Source organism: Haplochromis burtoni, unplaced genomic scaffold (assembly GCF_018398535.1).
Source record: "Haplochromis burtoni strain Fernald_Lab_line unplaced genomic scaffold, NCSU_Asbu1 Contig_24, whole genome shotgun sequence".
NCBI lineage: Eukaryota > Metazoa > Chordata > Actinopteri > Cichliformes > Cichlidae > Haplochromis > Haplochromis burtoni.
Genome location: NW_024582385.1, coordinates 2792597 through 2810584, shown reverse-complemented (window position 1 = coordinate 2810584; position 17988 = coordinate 2792597). Strand labels below are relative to the sequence as shown.

Below are 17988 nucleotides of genomic sequence, written 5' to 3'. Positions count from 1 at the left end.
TGTGTGTGTGTGTGTGTGTGTGTGTGTGTGACTCATTCACACCTCCAGCCCTTTTTCCTGTGTCAGTCTATTTAAGTGCTTTCTGTGTAACATTCACATGCATTCGTACTCTGATGGATGCACTGGAGGGCAGCTTGGGGTCAGTTGGCAGACTGGAGCTGGGAGCACACAGGGATCGACCCATAGACCGTCGGTGACCTGCTCTACCCCCTGAGCTATGTCACCAGCTGAGCTACACCACCTGGTGGTCAACCACCACTAGTTTTAGTGGTTGAATTTTATGTTTGGTCAATTTCTGATTTCTCAGAGAAGTCCAGTGTCACTGGACTGCATGACTCATTTACATGATCAGATTATGATGAATATGACTGTCTGTACTGCAAGTTTGGAAAGCAGCAAAAGAAAGATCTGTTAAGTCGAGGACTGCAAATTCTTACAATCTGCTGTTGTGAGTAGGCTAAAATAAAAGAGGAGCTTACATTATACATCTGACCTTTGTTTGATGAATATATAAAGTTAGTGTTAGATTATGACTTGGGTTCGGCATGGAGCACTACTGTGTCACATGACACAATTTCTGATTTTTTTTCTGACCCAAGTCTAAAACTATCATCTATATTTTTGGAAAAAACACAGGAAATGAAATACATTCTCTCATAAACATGTACTATAAATACGTTTTTATGCAAATCTTTAAATACAATTCAAATGTAATTTGCACAGACTGGGAAATAAATCATCCACCTATATTTATTCGTTCATTTATTTATTTTTCTTATTAGTGTGTGTTTGTTTGTTTGTTTATGTTGGCACATCTGACCACTTTCCCTCTTTCTGTTACTGGATTTATTTTCCTGATCTGCCGTTACTGGAACTCTTTCCTGATGTTTTCGTCCAGCCTGAGCAGAGTAGTGCCGCCGGCCGACGCTAGAGGCTCTTTTTGTTGCTGCTGTTCGATTCCTGTGTTGTTTTGGTTGGTGAGCCCATGCTTTCTGCTGTAGCCGGTTGTAACGGTGATGGCTCTCACATGAGGTGACGGAGCGGGCCTGTGTTTTGTCATTTAACGCCAAGTAAGGTGTCGCGGCCATGGCCGCGGTTTTTGACATCGATTTGGATCAACCGGATGAGAATGTCTCTGACGAAGAATTTGAGGATGGGGTGAGTTGATGCTAACGCTAAGGCTAATGTCCCTGCTGTTAGCCAGTTAGCTAGAACTAAGCAGCTCCGAGGCCTAAGTTGCTAACACCGGTGCCCATGTATCCATTATCGGACACATCATCTTTCACTCTTTTCCCGCGTATTAATGTGCTTTCACATACAACGTTAGCTACACTGAAATTAAACATTACAGTTACATTACCACAAAGGAGGTAATGTAACTTTTGTAAGTTTTGGACGATGGATGGCTTAAGTTAAGGTGGCCAGCCCTCAAGTACAAGTAAGGTTATTCTTCAGTTGAAAGTGTATAAGCAGAGAAGATATCAACGCCAGAGGGTAAAGAAATCAAAAAGAAGGTAAAATGTCAGGTTAGAAATAAAGCATAACGAAAGCTAAACAATAGCAATTGACGGTGTAGTAGCTAGGGCGTAAGGGGTTGTCCGTTAATGGAGCTATGAGCGGCAACGCTATTAATCGGTATTTTCGGAGGGATGCTCTTATTGCCGTGTAACTAGCTACATTAGCTGCACATGAATGCTATATCTGCGGTTTGTTAGCTACTTTAATTTAATCAGTAGTGTATCCCTTTCTGACCGTTTTTAGAAAATAATAATAATACAAATAAATTATACTCCAGCCGACCAACAACAGGCTGAAATGCTACCGGTGCTAGCATCACTGCAGGTAAGAGGATCACACTTTTGCTAGCCTTCCCACCGCGGCGTAACGTTAACGCGAGGCTACGAGTCTGCTGTCGTCGCTGCGTTCTTGGTTATCAGTTTCGTTTAAAACTGATAGTGTTAGACATACAGCACGTCCCTGCTTAACTGTATTGGTTAGCCGTGAGGCTGTCCTAACTTTGAGTGAACTAGGCTAATAAAAATATATCGCTAGAAAATGAAAAAGTCTGTAATGTACCTCCGATTGATTCAGACTCCCTAGTAAAGAACAGTTCTCCCTCGCATTCCTGTGTGCCTAAATGTTGTGTCCCGGTGTCCCCTTTTGTTTCCAGGGGCAGCTCAGTGAGTACATGGAGCAGTGCAGTAGCTTTGATTTGTGAGTATAAGCGATGTTGTGATTCACTGTGTTTCGAAAAAGGGAACAAACCATTTTTCTTAATTGGATGCGTGGGAGTCAACATTTCAGGATCTGGGAAAAACCTAAATCCCGTCATAGCTGTTTTTAAATTGGTAAAAGAACTAACCAATTTTAAGCGAACTTGATTGTACTTCTGAGCCATAAGAAATTTGCAACTAAACTTAATGGAAAACTAACATACGTTATGTAGTGCCAGACCATAACAACCCTCTGTAGCAGGGTTGTTTTGTTTTCTAATGCTGGGTTGCCCATTAAAGTGAACTGAAACCTGGTAGCTTTGAGAGCCATTCATGCATCCAGGTGGAGACCTGTGGTGCTGTGTGAAGCAGCATTTAGCAGGTAAAACAATCATTGTAATCTGTGATAATCCTGTTTGGCTTCTTTGTTCTCACTTGGAAATATCTGAGGGATCTTTGTGTGGAAGTGCTTTAGCAGTGGGCACTGATCTCACTCAGCCAGTCCCCCCACCCCAAACAAAATACATAAAAATAAATAAATAAAATAAAACTAGCATCAGAAAAAGTCCAGCCATTACCCAATGTTGTCATGGTGCTCAAAGTGTTTGTGGGACTCATCCTAAAATGCTAACAGTGTTGTGCAAAATATTCTGAACCTGTGTTTCATCTTTACTTTCTTATCTTCTTTATTTATTTTTTTGCTTTGTTTTGCCAGTAACATGGATGACTGTGAGAAGTTTGAAATTTCAGAGAACAGCGTGAACAAAGGAACAGAGCAGATCAGGCCCGAATGCTTTGAGCTGCTGAAAGTTTTGGGAAAAGGTGGCTATGGGAAGGTGAGGACTCAAGACTCTCAAATCGACATTTCTCTCTGACACGTTTTCCCTCCTCCTTTTATTGACCCCTCTTGACTTGAAAGTTAGGGTTTGAAAAGGCTTAACTTACATCTTCATATTCGCATGCATTTGATGCAGCGTTCATTTAAAAACAAAAAAAACCCCTTTGTTTTTAAAATCGTGTAAAATGCAACTTATATTTCTTAGCCTGGGACCTGGTGTCAGTATGTGTGGGAGGCATTGCAGATGTCTTGAAATTCCAGTGGGTGGAATGGGAAATTTGGCAATAGTTTACAGTGTCATTGTTGTTTATCAACAGCCCTCCAATTCCCACAAATATCTAGCAATATTTTTCCTGTGGTAGGAAGAAAGAAATCCTGTTTCACCTTTACCGTAAGCTCTTGAAGCAAAGAAGTAGAAGCCTTTCTTTGCATAGACATAAAGCATCAAAGTAATCCGCCTGCAGCTGCTTGTATCAAATCTTAGGACAAATGGAGATTTTAAAGATGAGTGCACATTGTAGGTTCTGCCTTATTTTTGTGGATGTAGAGCTCTGGAACTTCCCTGATGTTTCGTTGCTAAACTTGACAATGACAGAGCACATTAGTTATTTTGGAAACATTTTTCACTTAGCAAGCAGATGCATGACTTGCTCTGTCTGAAGTGGTTTTGACGGAGATGACAACAAAGTCATTTTCCGTAACTTGGGACTTAATACAAGTAAGAAAAAAGAAGAAGAAAAATGTAGCACATTGGCAGCTGTTTTGATATCGTCGTCATGTTGCATAATTTGGCAAAGGTTTCTCTGTATTTTTAACTGAGGGTCAGAACTCAAGCCTTTCCTTATACGAAGTAAGAACAGATGATTTTAGTCTTATTTTTTAAGAGTAAAGACAATGATTTTCAAATTCATACCTGAGCGATTGAATTTGTGTCTCGAATGTATAATTTTTCCAATTCAAAATATCTGGACCCCACAGCCAAAGGATAGGTGACGGTACATTCATCGTAGTTTTTGAAAAGGTGGTATTAAAAAGTCTTAAATAAGCTACAAAAGTCACATGCTTAAGCAATAATGTTAGCTATAAAATCATCTTATATCTCTCTGGAAGCTGTCAGCCGAAGTTCAAGATATTCAAACTAACATATAGATACATTTTAAGCATTGGCATTACGTTCACCTGCTCTCACTGCGCAGAGTGAGAGCAGCGTTTCATTATGGGCGTTGTGACCTTAGCTCCATGCCAGAGTGCGAGGGAGTGCTGCACATATTTGATGTTACATTAAAAAAATCTGTGTTGTATCACTGCTGCTCGTCTTTCAGGAAATGCATTTCTTTCTTTGTGCGCTTTAGTCTTAGATAAAATTTGATGAACCTTGTAGCACTCCTCCTTAAATGTCTTTATACAAATGTAAATTATTTTTGCAGGTGTTCCAGGTTCGGAAGGTATCGGGTGCCACCTCTGGGAAGATATTTGCTATGAAGGTTTTAAAGAAGGTGAGTAAATCTGCTGGGTTCATTCGTAGAAACTGGCCCGTGTCTGAATACACAATCAGTCTGGTGTTGCAGAGTTGATGTCCGAGTTCTCCGTATCAATAGCTACGAGCCGGAGCAGGTGATCTGAATATGATATCCTCTTACGCTGAGCTACGAAGCCAGAAGGACAAACCAACCTAAAATAATGGCACCAGGCGTTTTTCTCATGACACCTCAGAGCTGCTGCTTCTGTTCAGCTTGCCTCCTCTCTGCTGTCGACACAGAGCTCATGTCTGGCTCTCCTAGAAAAACCAGCTCATATTCCCCGAAGCCTGAGGTTTCGCTTAATGACTGTTTATTAGCTTAATGAGACTTAGCTGTAGCTACCATCTTGGCGTCCCGGTTCCCGCTCTGCCTCTGCAGCTGATGTTTTAAAGGTTTCGTGCCAGCTAATGGGGTAAGATTTATTGCCCAAATAGTTTAACACCCCTGCACTGTGCTTTTCTGTCCAGGCCATGATTGTGCGTAATGCAAAGGACACCGCCCACACCAAAGCCGAGAGGAACATATTGGAGGAGGTTAAACATCCGTTCATTGTTGACCTGATCTATGCCTTCCAGACGGGGGGAAAGTTGTACCTCATCCTCGAGTATCTGAGCGGTGAGAAGGAATTCCCAGTCATTCTATCAGTGCAGCTCCTCATTCCCAGTGTGAATACATTTGAACGATGAGTTTTCGTATGTGGTAACTAGGCGGGGAGCTGTTCATGCAGCTGGAAAGAGAGGGAATCTTCATGGAGGACACAGCATGGTGAGTTGGTCTGTTGCTGGTAAAACCTCGATCGTCTTCTTTTTTTGGTTGAGTTCAGTTTACTGCGCTCACAGTAAGCGCAGCTGCAAGCTTTCATTATCACGAACAAAGCCAGTGTCCAATGAAAACAAGGACAAATGTAAATATCATCCCTAAGAATCCTTACGTACCACGTGTGACAAACAAATACATCTGACATGTTGTGCACACACCGTACGCAAACATGAGTAGGTGGAAGTTGGCCCTTATTAATATCCACTTTCACCAAAAACAGAGATGACCGTCTGAGTGAGACCACTGAGAGGAACGTTATCTACATTCATACAATTTGTTGTTTTTGACCAGACGTGTGAAGTTGTGTGTTTTGTTTGTTCCACACACTAACTCCTGTGACTGTAATGTTTCACATTAGTCCTTCCTACCAGCTTGCTGAACAGATTGATTTGCTGCTTTATACAGTAGTTGCATCTTTACATTAACTTGCATGTTTGCATATTACATGATCAGCACCATGCATTTAGGATGTTAACCCACAGAAGAGGCATCTTAACACCCAGTGATGTGACTTTATGATTCGCATTCAGTCAAAAACAGGTTCTCCAAAATATTTCTAGGAATACAACAAAGAGACAAACAGTAGCTGCTTGTGTTCTGATTGGAGCAGACGGACGTATTTAAACTGTAGCCCCAAAAAGCATCACGAGGAAAAACAATCACATCGAGGAAATTGGCACACGGGGGAGTTTAAAGTTTGAGGAACTGACTTACGTGAAGGGAGGCACGTAGGTGACTCTGTTTCTCAGACACTGAGCTGGAACAGTAGGACTGTTCAGCTGGAGCAGGGACTGAATGCTTGCAGTATGAGTCCTTTTGTCTTATAAACACAGTCTGTAGATGGAGACTCCATGAACCAAAGTGCTGAACAAATAAGGGTTAGTAGTGTTCCTAGAATAATGAAAGAGACACGGAGTGCAGAAAGGCACAGGAGTGTAAACATTACATCATAACGTGGGCAAGAAATGTGCGTAAACATAGAAGAGTAACGAGGAAAAATGGATAGAAATGTCAATGCATTCGACTAAATATGGGACCTGCGTTGTTTTTCTGTTGACAGTTTCTACCTGGCCGAGATCTCAATGGCACTGGGTCACCTGCACCAAAAAGGCATCATCTACAGGGACTTAAAACCTGAGAACATCATGCTCAATAACAACGGTACTGAAACACTAGGAGCTGCTTACTAAACGTCCGACCTAGATACATGTCCTTCACCAACTGAGATTTCCTTGCAAATATGTTCTGCTTGTTTTGCATTCAACTATTAAAACACAACCTTGAACCTTCTAACGTGTCCTCTGTACGCATCCACCTTTCAGGACACGTGAAGCTGACGGATTTCGGCCTATGCAAAGAGTCCATCCATGATGGAACAGTCACCCACACCTTCTGCGGCACTATCGAGTACATGTATGGCAAACAGTCTGATGATTTGCATACACATCAGCACATTCATGCCTCTGGTTTGACACGCCTTCTCCTCTGCCTCTTCTTCTTCAGGGCTCCAGAGATCCTGATGAGGAGTGGACATAATCGTGCTGTGGACTGGTGGAGTCTGGGAGCGCTCATGTACGACATGCTGACAGGAGCAGTAAGTACAAACCAGTCAACGTCTTAATAACTAACTAATACAAGTAACCGGAACCGTTACTCACAGCGTCCTTATCGTGCTGCTCAGCTAATGTTTCCAATCTGCTGCTGTTCCTCAGCCTCCGTTCACCGGTGAAAACCGAAAGAAGACCATAGACAAAATCTTAAAATGTAAACTCAGCCTTCCACCTTACCTCACGCAAGAAGCCAGGGACCTTCTGAAAAAGGTGAGCTGTTAAAGCCTTGCTCCTCCCCACACGCTTCACTGATCTGCTGTCAAAAATACGAATATTTATGTTTTTTCTAGTTGCTGAAGAGAAATGCCTCGTTGCGACTCGGGGGCGGTCCAGGAGATGCAGCTGAGGTCCAGGTAGGCATCGCTTTTCAGCTTGAAAAATATGTTTTAAAAAACCACGCAGACACAAAACAGCTGTCATGTTTCCTAGGCCCATACGTTCTTCCGCCTTATAAATTGGGACGAACTCCTTGCTCGCAAAGTAGAGCCTCCATTTAAACCATTTCTGGTGAGTTTGTCTTCCACACAGAGATGTCCTGTGTAATGTGGCCATGAAGGTCATTAACTAACCTGATTACTATTGTATTTTTTTTTACAGCAATCAGCTGATGATGTCAGCCAGTTTGATTCCAAGTTCACCAGTCAGACTCCAGTGGACAGCCCCGATGACTCCATGCTCAGTGAAAGTGCCAATCAAGTCTTCCTGGTGTGTAACTGGTGCCTCACTCACCGGCCACTTCATTAGTTACACTTTGCAAGTGTTAGTGAACCTTCTGAACTGACTGGTAACTCAACAAGGTGCCGGCCCACATTGACAGGATAGCATCACACAGCTGCTGCGTCCGTGATGCGGCTCTCGTTTCAACACGTCCCAAAGTGCTCTGTTGGGTCGAGTCTGGCCAGCCTTCTCCGGCATTAGCAGAGAATGGCTGCTTAGTGGATTATTTTCTGTTTTGGACCACTCTCTGTAAACTCAGGAGATGATGGTGTGGGAAAATCCCAGCAGATCAGCAGTTTCTCAGATATACTCGGACCAGCCCATCTGGCACCGGCAACCACATTCAGAGTCGCTTAAATCACCTTTCTGCCCCATTCTGAACCTCACACGTCATCTTGACCATGTGTATGAGTTTAGCGTGAATGAGCGAGTTGCTGCTCTGCCATTGGCTGATTAGTTATGTGCACTAATTAGCAGTTGGGACAGGTATACCTGACAGAGTGGTGGGTGAGCGTATAATAATGTTGCAGGGTAAGATCTATGAAAGACGACTCATAACCTGCGTGTCAGTGTCTTGTAGAGTTTCGTTCGGTCATCGTTTGTGGTCAGATGATGTGAGGTAGGAAAACGCTAAATATCTGGTCCAAAGCTGATGTTGCTAAAGTTACGCAGAGTTTTTAATAGAAAACGGTGCACTGACTGTTTGTGTTGTCTGAAAACATGCAAACAGCAGCTAGTTCTGGACATACTCGGTTTTTTTCGTGTTTTGTTTTTGTTCCCTTTTCGACAAGTGGGTCTTACGAGAACCAGTTAATGCGTCCCATCTGGTTTAATCCTGTTGGTTTTCCTGGAAGCTTCACTCACTTTTCCACCGCATTGCATGATATGGTTTACTCAGCATTTCATTGCTCATCATCAGCTGTGGGTTGTTTTTGGAAAGATGGTCTTTGAAGTGGGCTGAGATCTTTCTGTTTTTGTCCTCCACCCCTTCCCCAGGGTTTCACATATGTAGCCCCATCTGTGCTTGAAAACGTCAAAGAGAAGTTCTCCTTTGAGCCAAAGGTCCGCTCGCCGCGAAAGTTCCCGGGAAGCCCGAGAACACCTGTGAGGTAACGGCATGTTGTTTTTCTCTGCAGATCTGTCCGATTTCACTGGTCGTTTAAAAAATTTCCCAAAACAAGTCTTCATCCTGATGACTCACTCGCTGACCTTGTGAATAGCTTAAAATTTCTTGGCTAACAGTAAGGCATATAAAGTCATTAAAGCTTAAATGAATTGAATAAAAACATGGATAGGGAAGGTGAGGGGTGTTTTGGAGTTTTGGGGGTAATTGTACCTTGTACGCAATGTTTCATGAATAAGAACATTAAATAAAAAAACAACCTTAAAATGATTTATATACAACCTCAGATGAACAACAACACAAAATAATTTGAAGCCAGAATGCAGAATCAGTGGACGGTACTCCCTTACTGCTCCCATTAAAACAGTAATAACCCAGATGCTGCTGATCAAATGCAGTTGACTGATCATCAGTTGAGCACCACCATAAAGGCAGATGTTTTGGCTGGTCTTGAATGTGTGTGTTAACACAGTGCCAAGGAGGAACAGTTGCTGCTGCCCATGAGTTTTGAGAGAGTCACAAGACCATTTCCAAATAATTTCAAGTGAATCGTTCTACTGTGGGAAAGATTATTCCCAAGCAGGAAATGTTCAGCACAACGGTCATTGTACCCAGGAAAGCCACGTCAGTCCGTGCACTCTCTAAGAGCCTCATCTCAGACTCGACAGGGAAAGTTCATAATAGTGCAATTAGAAAAAGGCAAAGGTTGCAAGGACAAGGCTCTTTTCTCTAAAGAAGAACACGGCAGCACGGCTTAGATTGTAAAGTCGTATCTGTACACGCCACAAAACCTCTGGAACAATGTTCCAAAATGAAGATGTCTGGCAATAACGCCATAAACCACCAGCCGAGCATGGTGGTAGAGGGATAATGATCTGGGCTCGTTTTGCAGCAACTGTGGAACTCCTGTGTACCAAAGTATCCTTGAGTCAAATATGCAGCTTTCTATCTGACAGCTAAAGCTTGGCCTAAATGGATCCTTTCATAGGACACATCAGGGAACCTACATCCAAGTGTCTCAAAAAGAAAACACCAAATGTGGTTTAATGACCCGGTCAAAGTCCAGACCTCTGACTGAAGAGAGCTGGAAGTCTTACTGAACCGAAGCAACGTTGTTGTCGTGTTGTTTATTCTCAGGTTGTATTTAAATAAACAAGTTTTCTTCGTAAGTCCTGGTGTGTGATGGTGTGCTTTGGTGTACTTTTTCACGACTGTAGCCGTGTGGTGCACATAACAGCCTTTGAGCCTAATCAAAGTATGTCATATCTTCTTCCTCAGTCCGGTGAAGTTTGCAGGGGGGGGCAACTGGCACCGGGGACCTTTGATGACTGGCAGCCCGTCTCTGCTTTCACCCAGCAGCTCGATGGACCAGCCCATGGAGGTTTCAGCAGTGGAGCAAATGGACACGAGCGGCAGCGGCTTCACCGAGGCTTCTGCGCCGCTTCCCATCAGGCACCCTTCAGGCATCAGTGTAGGGCCCTACAAGAAGCAGGCGTACCCCATGAACTCCAAGCGGCCCGAACACCTACGAATGAACCTATGACGCTCGGCTCGCCTACGAACGCCGGCCCTCTTTGAGTGTCCCTTCCTTTTCCTTTTGTCCTTTCAAAGAGACTTGTAGGATTTCTTTTTTACTTTGACTGACGCTGTCAACGCCGATCACCAGCTCTTCCAGCAGCGCCTTCCCCTCCTTAACCGCCTGAAACCTCCTGACTTAGCCTGGGCCTTTTTTTTTTTTTTTTTGTAACTCGCCACAGCTAATCAGCAGTTTATAAATTAGCAGAGCGGTGTGAGAGGTGCTCTTCGACAAACTCTGTTCGAACGTGTGCTGAAAAACGCCAGCTGACGAGTGGGCTCAGGTGATTGAGATGTACTCAACTGGCATTACTGTAGGATTTACTGGTGCTCTTTTATCTTCGAGTCTAGGGTAACGTTACTTGTAGTGTTTACGGCGAGTCTACTCCATCACAGTGAGAAAAGGATCTCTAATAAGGAGCGTTTGTTTCTTCCTCATCGTGACATTTTATCTGAACAGTCACTCTGTGAAATTTCGGATCGCGCTGTCAGTCAGTGGATTTATTGGATCGTAGTTTCACAGGGTTAGGTCCTTTATATTTAAAGGACAGAGTCAGATCGCCTTCGTCACTAGAGCTGAGAGCAGGTGAAGAGCGCGCCTGAAGGAAAGCAGCTATAAAAAGACAAGTGAAATTTCAGCCAAGTGCATCACTTCCACCACAGTCGATACCAAATGCTGGCACTGCTTTGTGTGACTGGAAGGCTTCCTGTGGGACGCCGATCCAGAAACACTGATCGTTTTCTTTGTGTTGAATGTAAACAGACTCCAAAAGCCTTTGTGTGTCACTTAAATCTCCTGCTCTTAATTTTTAACTCATGCAGTCTCATTGCCACTGGCATGGTTGGAAACCAACAAGCATGTTGACCCAAAATACTCTGAGCCAGATTGGTATCACTGCCTTTTTTACTGACATGGGCTGCATTCATGTCTAAGGTACTGTGAGTGTGCTTTTTGTGCATTGTAACATGGCTTTAAGCGTAAGGGCGTATTAACACACACCTGTGTGAATAGACCATCTATTAAAAGAGTGGGATGTTTGGGATGTTTGTGTGACGTAAAGCTGCTAGATGAGCCTTTGGAGTCAAGCCATTGAACCCTGTCATCCTAAAAATGACCAAAGGTCGGATTCAGATTCCCATAATGCTAATGAAAGCTAAACGAGTGACTTCTGTTGTTGTTTTTGGAATTGTTCCCTGCAATCCACAAATGCTGACTGTAACGTTAGGCCAAAACGAGCTGAAGCTTTGGGGATTTTTCTGGTAATCATAAAAATGAAAACAACACAGGAAGTTTGCGCCTTTTTCTACAAATGAACTTTGTAGAAACTTCTTTTGGTTCATGTTTTAGGTTTTACTGACTGAGCCGATGTATTTGGATCATTCCTGTAAAGCAGCTGTGTTTAACAGCCGTCACTCCACTCGCTTACTTTGTTTATATTTATTTCAAGTGCCATTGTGGTTCCACTTCGTTGTCTACACTATGCAAACTATGTATTTATTATGTAGTATTATTCACATAGGGCAGCAGAATGTGTAAAAAGTTGATTTGACTTCTGTTGCAATTATAATCGTGTACAGTGTAATTTTATTTCCATAGAAAGTCTTACAAGAACCTCAGATGCAGCTTCTTTTATGTTTCAAAGGCCCGACGTCTTACAGTATTTATTTCGAGGCATAGTTTCACTTTGAAACCTTTTTTTCTTCATTTTAGACTTTCCTTGCCAAAAACTTGAAGTGTAGTTTTTCTTTTGCAGTGGAAAGATAGATGATGTTATGATGCAAAAACCAATGGGAATGGCACTGTGCCTTTGCTGACAGAGTACATCATGTATGTACAGTTTGCTGTATATTGTAGTTGTGTGAGTGCGTGTGCGCGTGTAAGGCTGGGATTGATTACCAACGCTGACGTCCTGTCATGCCTTTCTAGGATGTGTACATCTTTGATCGTGGTCTGAGTGGGAGGTTTGGTGTGACTGTCGTGTCTGAGACACGGTGATGTAAAAGTGGTGCATTTTGCTTCTGTTCAGGTATGTTTAAGGAGCATTTTACACACAGATGTTTGAACCATACTTTATCAAGCTTACTTGATAACATGTCTCGAGTTAAAGGATATTTTAGTCACTGGTGACATTTGTTGTGTCGATCCTTCACCTGAACTGTATCATGTACATAATGAAGTTGAAATAAAACATAAATGAACAGAGCCTGTCTGAGTCCTGCTGGTGCAACAGAACGTTTCAGCGTATCTCAGTGATAACGTCCAAGTTTTTTCCCATAAACTGGAAGCTGTTCACCAGGGAACTGGTCCCAGTTTGCTCCACAAATCAAGCCAAGAACGCTTAACTTAAATGTAGATCTTTAATCAGAGTTCATGGGTCAGAGCGGATAAAAATAACAGTGAAATGATTTTTGTACATAAAATAGATGTTTCTCCCAGTCTTTGGTTTTTACAAAAACGGGGCAACGTCAGCCCTGTAAAAAAATAATTTGTGTAAATCAGTATCACAATCATCTGCAGTCCCCCAAAAAAGCTGAAAGCAAGAAGTTTACTGTGTGCACATTAATGAGCAATTATACCTATGAGTTGTTCCAGAAGGTCAGCTCTGCAGCCTGATTTCAAACTGAATGACACAACTGAAGCAGATGCTTTTATTTGGCGCATTTGTTTGGATGAATCGGAATAGTTGCGATCAGAAATTAGGTAACACTAGACAAGACGGGGATCAGGTGCTGTGTGTAATTCTCTTATGCTCCTATATTCACAAAACATTTAAAAAAAACGTGGAAGTAATGAAATTTTCATTCTCGAGGAAAGTTTCAAAGACTAAAGGTGAGGAAAAGCAACACAAAGCGAAACGACTTAAATCAAAAAAAATACTCAAGGGTGAGAAAATAATTTCTGTGAGAAGAAGAAATTCTTTGCTGGAGATTTAACAAGAGAAGCCAGAAACGTGCCTATGGTTGTGTACCTTCACTGGCCCCGGCCAGCAAGGAGCCCAGCCTTTAACTGACTAATGAAACAGTGTGTACGACGTTATCTGTCAGTGGGGCTTGACAGCCATGAAAAGTCACATATTACATACAAAATAATACCAGTATCCCACACCTGAACCATTAATAAATCTGCAGGTGTGGAGACGTGGCTCCATCTCTCCACTTGTAGACCTTCTCTGTGATGACTGTGCGGCAGAGGGGGCAGCTCTTCTCTCGGTTGAACCACATAGCGATGCATTCGTCACAGAATATGTGCTGCACAGCGGAGAAGTGAAAGCACATCAACACATTTTACACTCAAAAGTGCCTGAAAAGGGCTACTGAACTTCTTCAAGTTTGTTTTAGCTCCTTCGTCACTCTTTACCAACCCGTTCTCACTCCCAAAGCGTAACATTTTACGCTAGGTGACAAATCGTCACCATATTACGTTTTCGGTTACCCACCACGTTCCTAAATGACGACCTCGGAAAAAGAGGAAATATGAGAACCGTCTGGACTGAACCTACACATGTTCGCTCTTTTTCTTCAAATCGCTTCGAAACACGCTATTTAACATCATTAAAGCCCTGGTTAAGGTCAGGAATAAGGTTATGGTCAGGGCTAGGGATAAGGTTAGGTTTAGGGCTGGAACGTCCATTACCGCGGGAGCGTCATTGCACTGGATTCCAGCCATAACCCGCCGCGTACCATAAGAACGCCGAAGGTCTCCTTTCGCGTTCCTCAGGAACGCCGCGGGACGTGACAAAACGTCGACATGTTACGCCTCGGGAGTGAGAACGCTCTGTCTTTACACCAGCTTTGTCCTGATTGGCCGCCCCTTGCAGACATTTTCCAACAGCAGGTGGGGCGCACTTCTATGCTCAAGACTCCATAAATAGGCGGTTGTAGCTTTTGTAAAGTAAATAAAGCCGATATGAAGGTACCCTAAATTTGCATTCCTCTAACGCAGCGGTGGGCAACTGCAGGCCTTGAGGGCCGGTGTCCTGCAGGTTTTAGACGTGTCCGTGATCCAACACAGCTGATTTAAATGACTAAACGACCTCCTCAACATGTCCTGAAGTTCTCCAGAGGCCTGGTAATGAACTCATGTGATTCAGGTGTGTTGACCCAGGGTGAGATCTAAACCCTGCAGGACACAGAGCTCCCCACCCCTGGTTTATATACAGTCTATGTCACAGAGCTGTGTGCCTGATATAAAATCTGACAGGGAACGTTTGTACACACTCTGACCTCACCATTTAAAAGTGTTTTACAGAAGCATCAAACACTGTAGCAGCAAATACAGGACTGTACTCAAGTCCTGAGCCACCCCTCATTACTTGATTTTCTATGAACAAGTAAACTTTTTATAGATTCAGCTAAAGAAATGGGAACAAATGTTTTGAGACAGGCTGGCTCCCAACAGAAACCATTTCAGCTGGTTCACTGTCGGGGTGTCTGTCATGTGAAGACTTAACACTGACTCACTGGTCCTTGAGTTTTTATGCTTGAATGACTTAGAGTTCAGCCTTAAATTGCTTAATAAACAAAATAAATTTAAAAAAAGCATTCCTCTGAAAATGATCAGGTACAAGAACAGGACTGAAGATGAGTAAAAAGCAGCCAATGTCCAAAGAAAAGTCCGGCTCCTTTGGAGCAAACCATAAAGAAATGAGGGGCGACTCAACACTTTTGTGGCAGCGTACAGCAGGCCCTGGAAGTGTGCACGTGTCGTTTTACCTGACAGAGAAGTGCACGTGGCTCCCTGTACTCTCCCTGACAGATGGGGCAGACATCTCCAGCCTCGTTACACTGACTCCTCGTGGCTGCTGTGCCTGTGCACTGAGAAATAACATGGAAGCACACTTCAATACGGACACTTCAGCACAATCTGCATTTACCTTTAATTCACAATTTAAAGATAAAGCTGTTTAACACTGACCTCGACTCGTAGGAACAGTCTCCCAGTTTTCATTAAAGACGTCCACTGACCATACAATCCTAAAAGCTAAAAGGGAGAGAAAACAACAGTTTTCGATGTAATTGTCAACAGGAAACAGAACCCTTTTAGCATTTATACTACAAAAATATATAAGCTGTAGGATCACACCTTTAGTATGAGGTAGAGCAAAGCCAACAGGACCCCGAGTGTAAGTCCAGGGGTGCCTTCTGTCTCCTGGTAGGTGACTAGGTAGCGGAACCACAGTGGAACAGGCGCTATAGTCTGGTGGACTTGACCCAGCTCCTCAGTCAACATGAGCCACCGGCCCTGGAGAAATAAACTTAAGCTACTGAACCAGCCCTGCCAACAGGGCTTTGGTTTTCTTCATTAAGTCAACAATGTCGAGAATAAATCCACAAATCAAACCTGAGTTCGATAGGACACCAGTGAAGAGGGCAGCAGCAGAATAAGGCACTTGATTCCCATGCAGAGGAACTTTATTACAAAGTTGGTGACGCCGACTGCCCAGAGTGTCTCCCAGAAACCCAGCGGCTCAATGGTTGGACTGAGCAGGATGAGGCTATGAGGAAGGGTGACAGTCGGGTTAAACGGCATAATGCTCTTCAACAAATCTGATCACACTACACTTTTAGGTCGGACACTATATTTCTAGTGATAAGTGAGGTGACACAATGGATCGTGCCTTACCAATGATAAAGTGTCTCTGTGAGAAAGGTGTAGTAAAGCAGTAAGGTGCAGGAGATCAGGAAGAGCAGCAGCCATATGCACTGCAGCTTTGAGTGACGATCCTGCACACAGACAACGTGTCGTATCAGGGACTTAATTAATATTCATAAACGCATCACAAATCAACAGTTTTTCAGCTGCTGACTCACCTGAAGAAAGACTTGAGTTTGAATGTTTTTATTCACATACAGAAAGGTCGTGAAGAGGCCGATCCCAACTGCTAAACCTGGTAAAGGAAGAGAGACACGATGACATGCGTTCTTGTGCTCACAGCTGTGGTGACACTGTTTTCTTCACTCCTGCTTACCCAGAGCATGTTGGATCACCAGCTTAGCGCACAGTATGACCAGGAAAGGAAGACTCTTTTGGAGCCAGCGGAAGAGACAGCGTAGCTCAGAAAGAGAGGCGCTGGGTTCTCCAGAGTCCAGATCAGGGTCAGGCGGGTCAAGCTCGGGCTCTGAACTGGAAGGGGGCGCCCGATTATGTGCGTGTGAATGCGTGTGGCTGTGGGAGTTGAACCTGCATCTCCTGGATGACGCACCTCCACTGGACTCTCCGGAGCCACCGGTCATGGGTACTCGTACCTCACTGCTCTCAGGGCTGGAGGCAGCAGCACCACCGACAGGTGCCCTGGTGAAAAGCTCTGGCTGCAGAGTTAGGGATAAACCATTTCCCGCGTGACCTCCCCGCTCAGTTGAATTAGGCTGCATTACAGTAGGAGACTCCCTCAGTTTCAGTACTCTTCTGGAATCAGTCCTAAGACACAAGAGCCTCGGTCAGAGCGTGTCTCGCTGCAGCTACGATCACGGCCATGTTTACGTGTCAACTGACAGAGAGAACCGACGTAAAGACGTTAATAAAGTGTTAAGAAGTAATGAAGGGTTTAGCATTGTTTATGCTAAAACAGCCGAGACTCCTCTCTGACAGTACTGTGGTACTTTGGGGCACGAATGCGACTGGAGATCTGCTTTTTTAGGTTGGCTAAAGTTCACAAAAGTGAATTACTCTGACATTACTTCCACATAACTCATTTCATTATACCAACGTAACTACCGTTAGGTAAACCCCCCAGACATTTTCAAGTAATAGTAATAAAAAAAGGTCCAAAGCAGCTTAGTGACCGCTAACAGGTAAACTGAGCGTTTCCTACACTAAGCTAGCCGTTAGCATTAGCAGCTAACATGTTTCTTCTTAGGCCCCGTTTAAGCTTCAGCTCACCTGTCATTCTGGACCCGGAGTTTCATGGTAGGCTCTGGGTCTCCATCTAGAACAAAAGCCGACCCGCCAAACGAAACAAAAACAAAAAAAAAACAAAAACAAAAATAAGATGTTAGCTTTTAGGCTAAGCCATAAGCTGCTTGTACAGACATGACGTTGTTTTACGACTGCACACGTCACGACGTTTTTTTTCTAGTTCAGGCGGTTTTTTTGTTTGTTTTTGTTTTGGTAAAATGACGCAACACCTCCACCTAGTGGGATGTTCCAGAACTGCAGTCACATGACAGGCATAAACCCTTTAGAGAAAACACACACATGTGTCGTTATGTAGGCGGCTCAGTTTCGAGAGCAGGTTTTAGTTGCTCACAGAAATTGAGATGGTAAATAAAACGTTTGCAGCTGAACCAGAGGATTTAGCCCCTGATGTGTCTTTGAGACACTGCATTACTCTCAGCTCCAGTGTTGCTGCTGATTCTGCTGCTGTAGCCTTGGTATCTCTTCATAATCGGATGTCTTTAAAGCACTTTGCATTTTGTTATTAGAGCCTGAGTGGTTGCAGTACTCTTTTCCTGATCTCAGCTGCATCACTGATCTGATCACGGATTTTTATCACAGTCACAAGTAGAAAGTCAAATCAAATCAAATCAAATCAAATCAAATCACTTTTATTGTCACATCACATGTGCAGGTACA

The 17988-nt window shown here is 43.5% G+C and overlaps 2 protein-coding genes across 5 annotated transcripts; one reads left to right on the top strand and one right to left on the bottom strand.

Annotated features, from left to right (window-relative positions):
• Nucleotides 1–7: 7 nt before the first annotated feature.
• rps6kb1a (ribosomal protein S6 kinase b, polypeptide 1a) lies at nucleotides 8–12618 on the top strand. 3 transcript variants are annotated; one of them, XM_005926807.3, is made up of 15 exons: nucleotides 8–1158; nucleotides 2171–2180; nucleotides 2929–3049; nucleotides 4479–4547; nucleotides 5039–5186; nucleotides 5279–5336; nucleotides 6451–6551; nucleotides 6713–6803; nucleotides 6894–6984; nucleotides 7103–7210; nucleotides 7291–7353; nucleotides 7430–7507; nucleotides 7598–7705; nucleotides 8714–8826; nucleotides 10119–12618. In XM_005926807.3, exons 3-15 carry the CDS (start codon nucleotides 2933–2935, stop codon nucleotides 10381–10383), a joined length of 1410 nt encoding a protein of 469 aa, XP_005926869.1. In that variant the 5' UTR covers nucleotides 8–1158; nucleotides 2171–2180; nucleotides 2929–2932; the 3' UTR covers nucleotides 10384–12618. The 3 variants fall into 3 exon arrangements, with proteins under 3 accessions (XP_005926869.1, XP_005926868.1, XP_042074776.1); XM_005926806.3 differs by having other exon boundaries at nucleotides 2171–2214; XM_042218842.1 differs by having other exon boundaries at nucleotides 1101–1158; nucleotides 2171–2214; nucleotides 2964–3049.
• Nucleotides 12619–12759: 141 nt separating this feature from the next.
• rnft1 (ring finger protein, transmembrane 1) lies at nucleotides 12760–17487 on the bottom strand. 2 transcript variants are annotated; one of them, XM_005926805.3, is made up of 9 exons: nucleotides 17296–17487; nucleotides 16385–16903; nucleotides 16227–16303; nucleotides 16039–16139; nucleotides 15757–15910; nucleotides 15499–15657; nucleotides 15331–15396; nucleotides 15129–15230; nucleotides 12760–13664 (listed from the first exon to the last, which is right to left on the bottom strand). In XM_005926805.3, exons 2-9 carry the CDS (start codon nucleotides 16785–16787, stop codon nucleotides 13530–13532), a joined length of 1197 nt encoding a protein of 398 aa, XP_005926867.1. In that variant the 5' UTR covers nucleotides 16788–16903; nucleotides 17296–17487; the 3' UTR covers nucleotides 12760–13529. The 2 variants fall into 2 exon arrangements, with proteins under 2 accessions (XP_005926867.1, XP_005926865.1); XM_005926803.3 differs by having other exon boundaries at nucleotides 16385–16833; nucleotides 17296–17486.
• Between the last annotated feature and the right edge of the window lie 501 nt (nucleotides 17488–17988).

What these genes read in the sequence shown, in the direction of transcription:
- rps6kb1a (XM_005926806.3), top strand. Translation starts at nt 1,087, where the DNA reads ATGGCCGCGGTTTTTGACATCGATTTGGATCAACCGGATGAGAATGTC. An exon ending in CATCCTCGAGTATCTGAGCG is followed by an intron (nt 5,187 to 5,278) that starts GTGAGAAGGAAT and finishes TGTGGTAACTAG; the next exon opens with GCGGGGAGCTGTTCATGCAG. An exon ending in GAGATGCAGCTGAGGTCCAG is followed by an intron (nt 7,354 to 7,429) that starts GTAGGCATCGCT and finishes CATGTTTCCTAG; the next exon opens with GCCCATACGTTCTTCCGCCT.
- rnft1 (XM_005926803.3), bottom strand. Translation starts at nt 17,321, where the DNA reads ATGAAACTCCGGGTCCAGAATGACAG. An exon ending in GGTGATCCAACATGCTCTGG is followed by an intron (nt 16,304 to 16,384) that starts GTAAGCAGGAGT and finishes TTCCTTTACCAG; the next exon opens with GTTTAGCAGTTGGGATCGGC. An exon ending in TGGTGTCCTATCGAACTCAG is followed by an intron (nt 15,658 to 15,756) that starts GTTTGATTTGTG and finishes TTATTTCTCCAG; the next exon opens with GGCCGGTGGCTCATGTTGAC.